Source organism: Numenius arquata, chromosome 5, assembly GCF_964106895.1.
Source record: "Numenius arquata chromosome 5, bNumArq3.hap1.1, whole genome shotgun sequence".
Classification (NCBI taxonomy): domain Eukaryota; kingdom Metazoa; phylum Chordata; class Aves; order Charadriiformes; family Scolopacidae; genus Numenius; species Numenius arquata.
This window is the reverse complement of record NC_133580.1, coordinates 67,124,887-67,137,901: the sequence shown is the minus strand read 5'-3', so window position 1 is coordinate 67,137,901 and position 13,015 is coordinate 67,124,887. Positions and strand designations below refer to the sequence as shown.

The window sequence follows — 13,015 nt, the reverse complement described above, 5'->3', positions numbered from 1 at the left end:
CCACTTTACCATAATAATAGGTATAAAAGGCACAGTTGCATATTTCGCATTCACCCTAATTATTTTTTATAGTTTTATTTCTTTATTTTTATACAAAAGCACTCTATTTATGGAGTGGCACCAGTTTTAACCTATTTCAAATAAAGAGGAAAAATACAAACACAAAATATATTTGTGTGTCATGCCAGGTCAGAAGAGTAATCAGCATATTAATAGTGGCTTGTTCCACTAGAATTACTGTGAATACTTACAGTAGATAGAATTTTTTTTTTTTTTTAAAAAAAACCTCTTTCACACCCATTTTAGATCTAAGGAGATGCACACAAGTAAAGTATTTAATGACTGTCTTATGTGGTGCAAAAATTGGTGAGTGACTGCTGATCCGTTTAATCCGAAGGTCTTCTATGACCTGTATTATTAATCTTGTAGAAAAAGGGTCTAAGAATATATGGAACCAAGCTACCTAATTTATTTTTTTTTTGTGTGTGTAATATTAAATAAAATCTTATTAAAAGAACATTTCTGTTGAACATTTGTGTTATGCAATTGTGTATCCTGTTGAAACGTGCAAGAAAAATGTGTATACATTACATAAGCATTTTTAGAAGCATTTTTAAACAGGTACTTACAGATTATACAAAGCAGTAACTGCTGTATGCAGTCTTGTAACAAAGTACTAGTTTGCATCTCTCCATATACTTAAATAATCAAACATAAAAATGTTCAATCATTACTAATCTTTGATTTTAATATTTTCTTTCTAAAAATGTGCCCATTCATCATAACTGCTATACACGAACTAATGTTACTTGAAGAAAGGAAACCCGAGAGAGGAGAATGAGATGGCCAATGACGGCACACCCCACTACAGGGAGAAAAGAACTCAAAAGGTAAATGTGATGAGTTGTATTGATTTACCAACCTCTACTTTAGGCCTTTTAAGGTTATTTCTATGCAATTCTTCAAAGCAATAAACTACCCAAAGCTACGTTGTGACTACGGTATTCTAGAGAGCCATCTAGCCATGCCCTAATGCCAGGTTAAAGAGCCAGGGATTCGAATGCTCCCCCCCTCCTCGAGCTGTCCTTGCTGTGTCATTCGATTGTCATTTCCATCTGAATGTCTGAGCTCAGTCTGTCTTTATTACTACAGCGTCAGCTACAAAGCAACTGGTTGAATTTCTGCACATTTTGTTGCTTTTATTGCACAAAAACCTGTTTCATTTCCTCTTCCTTTCAAGAAGCACTCACTGCGAGAACCGTTACAGCCCAGAGCTCTTGCAGATCGTGGCAGCTTGGACGCCTTTTGACTCATTTTGATCTGCTCGGTGAGTATCATACCACTGTTTATCAGACCGTTTCCTACATAGCCTAAATGTTCCAAGTCTTGACATCATTTAGTATTGCACTTCTCTTGGTTTTAATGCACTTGTGTTTCAAGAAAGCATGCATTATATCTTTGACATAGTTGAAGCAACCGGTAACCAATGGCAAAAAAAACTTAGCAATCATTCCTTGCACTCTGAAAAGAAGGTTTTGCATTTGACTTGTAATATTCTCTTGTCACCACATCATCCCATTGCCCACCCATTCCATTCCCCCAAGCACTGTCATTAACACAGCCTTCTATTACCACTACTGGGTTTTAATTTTGATCTTAAAAATTCCCTGGAACTGGCATATGCAGCATACCATACGCAGCATCCGCTGCAACATATCTTGTCGTTACCAAAAAAAAAAAAAAACAAACCCCACATCAGTTCCTTTGGGCATTCAACTGAACCGCACCGGAAAATAAAAAAAATTGTGTCATCTGGGCTCGTGAACTCTGCTGCTGTGCAAAATGTAACTGAAGGGGTGTTATGAGTACATGGGTGTCTGTGAATATATTAGTTTTCTAAGCCAAGCCCCAATACTTAGCAGTTCCCCTGATCCATTGTGTGATCTTTGGCCTTTTTGTTATTACCATCTTCCCAGCTAGAGGTTAGTCTTGCCCAAAATAATGACTTTAAGAGTTTATCATTACTATCCTACGGTATACGTGTTACTAGTTGTGTTTACGTTGAAGTAATCGTTACAGAGAATGAAAGAGAAAGAGAGAAAGAGACACAGCAAGAACAAGCTTGTTCTATGGATAAAACAGAACCAGAGTTCATGAATCGTAGGAAAATATGCCATGGGTTTGACTGCAGTCTCAGGCTGAACGTATTTCTGTTGCTTCCAGCCTCAGATGAGAGGTGAGAATATTAAAGCTGTGGTCTTCACAAAGTGCCTATTAATGGTTATTCCTTTATATTTATCTCTATGTCTGTATGGTTTCTGAAGGATTGTCCCTGGTGGGGATCAGCAATATTCAGATGATATGTTTTGAATAGGTTTTTCCCTGACCTGTTATCCTCAACAAGCCAGATGGCAATCAAACAAAACGAGTGGCTTAACTCATGCTTCTGCGGAGGGGAAACAACAGCGTGTTGTGTTCTTTTGAATCGAGCTCGTTACTATGGGAGGAATTTGCAACTGTAGATTTAGGAAAATAAAAACCGGTGAGGGGGAATTAGACATGCAAGTAACAACGTTTTCTACATTGTACAGTGTAGTCAGGCAGACAGTAGAATTAAACGCCTGCTATGGAGGCAGAAGTGGCAGGCAGATCTTTTGTCTCTTTGGTGGCCCCTTCTTTTTTTGTTTCTCATTTTTGTTAAAATTGTTTTGATTTTAAGACTTTTGCCCCTTTTCTTTCTTGTAACACACAAAGAACTTTGTTGCTGCTTTTTAGCCTACAGGTAAACTTCTCTTCTAGTTAGAGTATTGACAGGAGATGGCTTGTATTCCCCTGTCTGTGTAAGGGGGATATCCTCTGGATTGCCTTCTTCATTTTTGCTGAAACTCGCCGCGCTGAAGGTCTCATAGGATGAGGTCAACTTTTTGTTAAGGAGGTTTCTGTTGCGATCACCCATGAGGGAGGCTTCTCCATTGGCCAGTTTTTCCTGACTGCCCCGTTCATCGACAGGCATGAAAGTGGAGAGTTTTGGCTGGCTCTTCTGTTTTCTCTCTGGAGAAGTGCGAACTGGCATCCAGCAGGAGTCCGAGTGGCCATATTCATCACATTCTCGGGTACACTTCCCCGTCAGGGCTACATCTGGTAGAGGCCTTGAATCTGAAAGTAAAATAGAGTTGTCTTTACAAATGAACAATATTGCAACGACTTCCAGTGAAACTGCAAATCCTTAAATTCTTGAAAGGTATTTTTAAAGGTCTTGGTAAGAATGTTGTAATAAGTTTCTCAGTAATAGGTTTTTTTACGTTGTATTTGCCCACAGGCAACAGGCTTCTCTGTACAGTTATCCTCAACCTCAAGAATTGAAAAATAGGACTATTAAGCCACTTCCTGTGCTTGTAAATCCGTCTCCAAAGCATTTGGCATTGGGGGCTGAATGAATTTTGTTGTCTAAAAGAGTCAAACAAGCACTTTAATTCCATACTGCAGATTTTCTTGAAATTATTAAAAATACCTTTCTTTGAATTTTTTGTAAAGAATATTTTGAATTTATGTGAAAGGAACCTGAGGCCCTGGACACTGCAAATACTTATGAAGATGTTTAACTCTCTGCTAGTAAACAGCTCTGGTATTAACGATGGGTATCAATTTGCATATCCTATAAACCTCTGCTTGTATTTCTCAAGAGTGGGCATTCATTGTTAGTACACAATATGTTACATGGATCATAGAATCCATGATTAGTAGGAGCATATAAAAAAACCCTGCTTTTGGTTATAAATATAATCTGATCTGTGCAATTAAAGCTGTTCTGTGTGTTGTGGATGCATATGAAGGGACAGGAGGAATCTGAGTGTTGCCTGAATAGATAAACTAACATTTTATATGTCACTTCTTGTGTTAGAAGGTGTCCTGTTCCACATCACTGTGTCTAAGCTTTCCAGCTATTGTACTTGTAAGAGCTTCCACTGAAAACTAGGAAAGTTCAGGAGATTGATAAAAACACAGGTAGTTTTTTAATATTCTTAATTTTGATACTTGCATTACAATTGAATTAAAAAGCTTCCTCAACTGTTTTAAACGCTGGATAAGTTTCTGAAACCTCGCTTTTATTCAGTTAAACTGTATTTTATGGTCTACAAGACATATCTGGAGCTGCCTACAAAGTAACAACATGATATTCAAACAATTAAAGTTGACAAAGAACAAAAATCAATAGGTAAATTAATTTTTCCAGTGTATTTGATATGACTTTCATATTGTAGACTTATTTGATAAAACTTTTATAAAAAATTGATTCTCTTGAAAAGGAGTAAGGAGAAACAGAATTCAGCGTAGAAACAGAATCAGGTATTTCATAGGGGCTATGGCAACTTTCTGCCTTCCCCAAATTCATGTGAACAGTAATTTTACCTGTAATAACCTATGCCTTATAAAATATCTTTCAAAGGTCTATTCAGCTTTCATTTCATTACTTCTTTTTTGCCTATTTTTGTTTTGGTTTTGGCTGCCAGATGACCTTCTCACACAGTAACAATTCCAACTGTGAATTATTTATAAATTTATTATTGCTGAAGTTTTTTGGTTTTGTTTTTGTGGGTTTTTTTGGTTTTGTTGTTTTTTTTTTTTTTTTTAAAAAAAACCAACCAAAAATCTTATGCCTCTTCCAGAATAAATTAATTTAAAATATTTACAACAGGTGCCTGCAGGGAATCTGCATTGGCAGATTTAATCCTAATAGAATTCCAAAAACTCTTGAAAGTCAGATTTATGTTCATCCTGTCCTGATTTTTTCATGCATTTTAACATTAATTTAATTAATAATTTACTGCAGTGCTTAACAGAACATGCATAGTATTGTTTGTCAACAAATTTATGTAATCTACTGTATGTATTTTGAATACTCTATAGTATTTCATACTTCAATATGTCACTGATTTTAATGAGGAAAACAGCACTGATTTTTAGATAACTGAGTAACTCTGTAGTTGAGATGTATAAGGCTGGGAGGAGGGAACTGAGGTTTGGGGGGTTGGTTTTTTGGGTTTGGTTTTCTGGGTTTTTTTCCAGTTGTACTTTTTAAGTTTTTTGCATTTAGATTCAGCCATGATTCCCAATTTTTTTCAATGAAGAATGCCAAGACTATGGACAGTTATCAGCCTATCAATTTTCAGATGACTGTGTTCTGGAGATGTAGACAGAAGATGGGGACTGAAACAGGAAAATTCTTGATTTGCCAGCTAAATCTAGTATTATTCTGGCCTTCCCTAAAGGTAAGAAGGATAATTAGCTGCTGAGCTGCACCTAATGGGCTCTGATTTTTAAACAGAAAAACCTTTGACAACTGGCAAATCCCCTTCCCATCTAAATCTCAATAAACTCTTCAAACAGCACCTCATTTCCAAACAGTGACCTCTTTCAGTTTAAACCATTACTCTTCCTCCTATTGCTACACTGCACAATGAATAGTCCCTCCCCATCTCTTCTGTAGGGCACCTTTAAGTACTGGAAGGCTGCTATAAGGACTCCCTGGAGCCTTCTCTTCTCCAGGCTGAACAACCCCAACTCTCTCAGCCTGTCCACACAGCAGAGGTGCTCCAGCCCTCTGAGCATCTTCGTGGCCCTCCACTGGACCCACTCTAACAGGTCCATGTCCTTCCTGTGCTGATGCCTCCAGAGCTGGATGCAGTACTCCAGGTGGGGTCTCACCAGAGCAGACTAGAGGGGCAGAACCACCTCCCTCACCCTGGCCATGCTGCTTTTGATGCAGTCCATGATACGGTTGGCTTTCTGGGCTGCCAGGGCACATAGAAATACAAATCAAGGATTTGGGAGGAACAACCAGATTGTCAAGGCACCTGCCAGGGCTATCCTAGCAGAGCCATCAGCCCCATTGGTTCTGAAACTCATCACCATGAGTCATTGGCAGCTGCTCTCCAGATCACCTTTCTGTCTGACAGTGGCATTGCTGCCTAGGTATGTAGAACACATTATGGGATATAGGGGAAAAGCAGTTTGAGATAGTACAGGACTTAGGTAATGTTTAGGGGAGGAACCAAAGGGAGGATGAGGGAGGGCTTTAGGTGATTTTGGGAGAATAAGAGTGAGAAAATAGAGAGAAAAGGGGATAAAAGGCTCAGTTGCATGTAAATAGTTTGCTGACTAATAACCTTATTAAATCCCTTTCTATCTCTTCCTGGATATGTGCTCTCTATTATTTGTGCTTGTATATATATGTGGATGTCCAGACACAGAGGGGAGCAGAATGAGGCCACTGGTGCTGTCTGTGTTTGTGGAACTGCTCTGAGCATATGTGTAGCCGACCTTGGACGTATTTGGTGTGTGTGCGTGTCCTGTGTGTGTGCCTACTGGGAATACACCCCCGTCTTTGCTGCTGGTTAGACCTGGAAACACGGAGCGGCAGCAGCCTTGCCTCCCTCAGGCTGTTGCATCCAGTGTGATATATTTTCCTCTAAAACACCCTTCAATTAGTATTTGGCACGTACAGTTAATGTAGCCTTCTACTCCATTGCTTTCTTGTGTCTGTTCTAAGAGCTTGAATCAGGACAACATTTAAGCACACATTTAATCTAACGTGTTTTGAAATCTGCTGTATTTAACCGCTCTTCTATTTGAAAGGTGGATATAACCTGCATTTGGCAGGGGGGCAGGTGGTGCAGCGAAGGACGGAATGTTTTTTGGTGTGTGTTTGTCCTGGGTTTGGCTGAAATAGGGTTAACTTTCTTACTAGCAGCTGGCACAGTGCTATGTTTTAGATTTAGGACGAGAACAATATTGATAACACAGTAATGCTTTTAGTTGTTGCTGAGCAAGTCAAGGCCTTTTCTGCTCCTCACACCACCCCACCGGTGAGTAGGCTGTGAATAGTACGCAGAACCTGGGAGGAAACACAGCTGGGACAGCTGACCAAAGGGATATTCCATACCATATGATATCATGAACAACATATAAAGCTGGAGGAAGAATAAGGAAGCAGGGGACATTATGGTATTTTGTCTTCCCAAGTAACTGTTATGCATGATGGAGTCCTATGTTCCTAGAGATCATAGAATCATAGACTGATTTGTGTTGGAAGGGACCCTAAAAATCATCAAGTTCCAACCTCCCTGCCATGGGCAGGGACACCTCCCACTAGACCAGGTTGCTCCAAGCCCCATCCAACCTGGTCTTGAACACCTCCAGGGATGGGGCATCCACAGCTTCTCTGGGCAACCTTTTCCAGTGTCTCACCACCCTCACAGGAAAGAATATCTTCCTAAGATCTAATCTAAATCTCCCCTCTCTCAGTTTAAAACCATTCCCCCTCATCCTATCACCACACTCCCTGATCAAGAGTCCCTCCGCATCTCTCCTGTAGCCCCTTTAGGTACTGGAAGGCTGCTATAAGGTCTCCCTGGGCACCTGCCTGCCAATGGGAAATAGTGAATTAATTCCTTGTTTGCTTTACTTGCATGCACGGCTTTTGCTTTACTTATTAAACTGTCTTTATCTCAGCCCACGAGTTTTCCCTATTTTTCCGATTCTTTTCCCCATTCCAGTGGGTGAGGGGGAGAAGTGAGTGACTGACTACCTGGTCCTGGTTGCCAGCTGGGGTTAAATCACGATAGAGTTATATCAGAAGACAGGTAAAACAACCAGTGCTGCCAGGACTAAACTATTACCAATACCTAAACTAGTCTGTTAAGGACAACTTGGTTACTTTCTGCACTCTGCAGTAGATAACAGAGATTTAACCTTCGTTTGGAATAAACTGCCACACCCTTTAGCTACAAAGTAATTAAATGTAGTCTTGCTAATTCCCTGAACAGAGCGACCCTCTTCTGCAGAGTAGGGACTTTATGCACCTCTTCTTACATTATCTAGCCCACAGAGAGTTGAAAAATCTCTGAATTTAAAATAAATAAATAAATAAATAAATGAAGTTTCTCTTGTCCTCTAGCATAATTTGCTTCCAAATATAACTATCTCTTTGACATACTTTTTAAAGTACTCCTTATTTGAAAAGTTAAACACTTTATTAGTGACCACACTGGTAGCTGACAAGGCTGATGGAATATGAGCAAAGAATTTGTTAGAACAGTTGCCAAATCATCAAAGAAGAGTACAACAGATTTCTACTATGGTTACATATCTGCAAACTGACTCAAATAAATGCTTAAAATGCCAGTTATTAACAAACAAATCTTATCACAAAGCTAATTAGTGAGAAAATAAACCTGGAGAAGTGATATTTCTTGTCATACAGAAATTTGTAGATGTGGGATTAGGTTTTAACTTTTTATACATAGATGACTCAAAATTAGGCTTTAATTTGCATAAAATTATCTTCAGAGTTACAATGAAGATGTCATCTAAGTTATTTTCAAACATATCCTCTTATGGTGTCTCTACATGAGAGCTAAGTATTGCTTGACCATTTACAAAGACATTGTAAACCCAGTCCCTAAAATGCAGATATTTAGACAAGTTTTCAGATATATATGTAAATGGAGACTTCAAAACTGAATACTTATAAAGCACATTTCACTTGCAAGGGTTCAGACTTCAGCTTAAAAGAAATTGGAGAACACTAATTTACAGGGTCTCACAATCTACTTTCTTATTGCATCCAATATAAGCTTCCACCACCAATTTCCAGAGTTAGCTGATAAAAGTTAATATTTTTTTTAAAATTACAGTTATCATTAATCCAAAAAATCTTTAAACATTTGTCATTAATTTCTGAGACAGCGATAGCTTATGTTTCCTATAAAACTTTGTATGAAAGCATGCAAATGAGTGGAGTTATTTATATGTATGCTCATGTTTCTGTTGATTATAGGTGACTATTACTTCAGGGCTAGAAGGATTGCTTGTTACCAAAATAGGAAGGCACCTACCACGGCAGTATGGCGAGGGGAAATATGATGTTCTATATCCAGCTTAAAGCAAAAAAAAAAAAACAACGGAAATATTCCACCCAAGCAATTTTCCATTAGTGTCTCTCTTCCCATTCCTTACCAGAGAAGGTCAATATATTTCATCGAGTACACAGAAAATATCATGAACACAGTAGTCAACGTGTTACAAGTGATGTGCTTTTTTTGCACATACACGTTGCAGAAGTGCAATCAAGGATGCACACTCACTCTAGCTCTGCTCCACACACTTTTTAACCACCATTCTTGTACAATATATTTTATACAAACCCATCAGTTATTCATGGCACGGTCCTAGCATGTATTCCCTGCTCACATTTCTCTGTTTTTCATTTTCTCATCTTTTGGATACCGCACACAAAGTCTATGATAATGACAGTCTTTAGATGTACTTAAGTAGAGAAGAGCTCTGTTCCACTTTTTGTCCCTGGACATGGAAAACCCTATCTAGATACAATAACTTGAACATTCCCAGAAAAAGCTCTGTGCCGAGAAAGCACTACAAGCTATAGACCTTTTCTTGAGGAATACAAGGCCACAATAGCCACACAGTATTACAGCAGTGCAACAGTACTTCTGTAAACCATGCAGCTCAGTCCACAGGATCTCAGGAGTCATTGGCAGATGAGGTCTAAATAGTATCTATGACAAATCAATGACTACATGCAGATTTTGCTGCCTTTCTCCATTGATGGACCCATAACATCCCTGCATGGTTCCAACTATTGAGGACCAGTAAAGAATGCCTCTGCTGTGTTGTTCCAGACTACCATGAGAAAAGAAAAAGGAATAGCAGCTGTCGTATGGTAACGATAGAGACTGTGTTTTGGATGAGCCACTTTTCATCCCATCTTTTCCTGCACTCTGTACACAAATATATTGTATTCAGAGGATGATCCAAAATTCAAGTGAAACACCAGTAAGACTATGCAATTAAACAGGAGTCCATTTACGTAGCTTTTATATTAAATGTTTGTCTGTTTTATGAGCTGTGTGATTGGAGACACAGTAGAGCTCTTAAAGCATAACGAGTATTGACTACATGATCAGAGAACAATAATGCAGAAAACAGCTGAGAGGGTACATATTGTAGAAAGTCACTGTTTAAGGGGGCAAAAAAGCTAAGCTATAGTGAAACACAGCTACAGCAGTACTCACTTTGAAATTACTGTCTCCTAATTGCAGTAATTCAGGAACTGCACCCCAGTTAGTGCCGTGGCATATTCTGACATGCCAAGACCCTATTAAAATACTTAAACATGTTTGAAGGCATCAGCAACTTCTTTCTCTGCACCCTAGGCTAAATACAGTTAAACAGCAATTGAACATATCTCGAGCAGCATTTAGTGCCCCAAGGCTTGGACTGCTGTCATTCCGAATGTGGCATCACCGTGTACTGCAGAGACAGCGCATGCCATCCCTAAAACAGTCCTACTGAATAAAGTCAACCACAAATCCGCTGTTTGAGACATGCCAACTGCACTAAAATAATGAATATATTAATTGCTTTTGCACTAGAGTAATTTCATGTATATCATGCCCAATTCTGAAATTCTTTTCAGTGCTTAAGAAAATACTTCAGAGTACAGAAAGGCTTACACGTATGGTGATTGAATGATTAATACTGTGAGAGGAAGGATATAAAATAATGAATTCTGAACCTTTTTATTCTTTCATTATGCAAGGAAAAAGGAACATAGGATGAAAGTGCGAATTTTCAATACTTTACTCGAAAAATGGTAAAATAAAAGTATCCCTTAACCAGTTCCTAAGAACAGCAAGACTCGCTGCTGTAGCATGTCAAAAGTCCAAGTATTTAGATGGTGTCATAAGAGAGCAGAGTGGAATTTTCAAAGCAAACATGGAATTCTATATAGTCCTCTACCACTAAAACTAGTAAAAATAAAACAAGCAAATAAAGCAACATGATAAGTAAATAGAAACAAGTAACCGATGCTTTAAAACAGATCAGGTTAGAAATTAGAGAAAAACTTAGAGGATAAATGTAGTGATGGAAGGTTATAGAGTCTCCACCATTGGGAGGGTTTTATGAATGTTTAGAAAAATTCTCCCAAGGGTAACATAAATGTGGCTAATCCTTCCTTGTGAAAGGAAGGATGCGCTGAATGACCTCTAAATGTTCCCTTCAACTCTACAATTCTGTTAATATGATTACTAACATTTATGTACTTTGGTCTCAATCCAGTCCTTAACTGTTTTTGGGTTGAGATTCTTGACTTATTCGGTAATAAATCAACCTTAAAAGTTGGGCTTAGGTTCAGCTAAAAGTCCGTTTTAGAATTACATCCTCCTTAAAATTTTATGTTAATAGAATTACAAACAAAAAACCAAAATGGTCGGACCTTTTAAGACAGGTGTTAGTCAAAGGATTACAGAAACAAAGCTAGCAATGCTAAAAAAAACCCCACCCATTCTCAAGTTCCAACAAGATAACCTAATATTTATAAAATCTTCTTGCCTGAGTCCCAACTCATCCATTCCATTTTACAGTTTCATCAAAAAGTTAAAGATTGAATACTTCTAGTACCTGTAGTGATGCAAAACAAATCTCATGCTTCTGAAGTCCGTTAAACCTGAAACCGGTGTAAGAGAGACTCTAAAGCAGCAAATTTCAACAGTGTTCACTTCTTATTTGAAATTACGGTTTTGTTTCCCCTTACATAATACCTGCCTTTGTTTCAGGGAGGAACAGAATCAAATATGATAACGAAAGTATAAGATATTGATGTATTTCCTTTGTTCAATTTAACAGGCTATTCCAGACTATGTAGCTATTTAACATGACTCAGACATGTAACCAAAGAAATATTACCCAAGCAATAAAATCCCGGGCTTAGATTTCACAGTTATTTCTATGACAATTGCCTCCACCAAGTTAAGGTACAATATTCTTTAGTTGTTCCTATAATTATAGAATAACTCCATAAAAAAGTTTCCTACCTAAATTAATGTACCCTCTCTGTTACCTAAATTAATGTACCCTCTCTGTAGTATTGCATTTGTGATCTTCAAGGAATCATCAATATTTCACAATTGACTTGAAGGCTGTTTATAGGAACAGATCTACGGAGAGTTTTTTTTTACACTAAAAACCTACTTATACCCTACGAGGCCCAAATCATATTAATCCATTGGCTGTCAGTAGAACCATAATATAGTTTGCATACATATTATGTGTAAGTGAAATAAAGTTCAACAGACTTAAGTCTAGACAAATACTAATTTAAAACCCTGTTTACATTATAATATAAAAGGAAGCATATTAGATACATACAGTTTTCTCTTGTTTATGTTGTATTTATCCTGTACTTCAGACTTTATTATTTCATTTTCGTTCACAAGACCAATTGCATATATATATAATGAGGACTAGGAAGTATCAGCTTATGTGATACGAGTGGTGAATACTTTACTAAATACACCACACTGAACTTAAATTCCCCAGATTTTAATTTTCCAGATTTAAATGTAATTGCTACAAGACTCCTTGTAATCCTGTTAAATCCTTTGATAGCCTGATTTACTTCTATCACCGAAATGGCAACATATCCTTCAGAAAAGTAGGACTTACTGTGGCTTCCTGAAGTAGCATAAACATTAAGATGTAGGAAACATTTAAGCTGTCTAATTGTTCTGCCAATCTGATGCTAAAGTATTAATCTGTCACTGTGTCAAATTACATACCTTTATTTTTTTTTTTCAGTAAAATGTGTCAGTGCTTAACAAACTCTGAGCTGAAACAATTCATGGAGCAATTAGAATGTCAGCTCTCCTAAAGATGACTTAAGAAAAGTCTGAATCAGGGCTCAAAAGTCAACATAATTTCCTTGATACTGATGTCAAAGTGATGGAAATACAGGAGCTCTAAGGGAACAGAGCAGGTAGCAGCCATGATTAGCTTATCTCAGCTGTATACTGTGTCTCCCTTTTATTGGTGGTAAGGATATAATAAAGTATTTTTCTTCATCAGGAATGGACACACCAGGTAGGAAAACTAGTGCTCTTGCCACAAGAGAAAAACCAGGTTACACGATTTCCCCTCGTCTCCCTCCAATTTA

The 13,015-nt window shown here is 37.9% G+C and overlaps 1 protein-coding gene across 1 annotated transcript in view; it reads right to left on the bottom strand.

Moving 5' to 3' along the window:
* Window positions 1–2,699: 2,699 nt before the first annotated feature.
* The window catches only part of PCDH7 (protocadherin 7), a 280,361-nt gene continuing 270,045 nt past the window's right edge, over window positions 2,700–13,015 (bottom strand). The window contains exon 3 of the mRNA XM_074147638.1: window positions 2,700–3,156. Coding sequence (XP_074003739.1) covers window positions 2,777–3,156 — 380 coding nt within the window. The 3' untranslated portion in view covers window positions 2,700–2,776. The remainder of the gene's footprint in view (window positions 3,157–13,015) is intronic.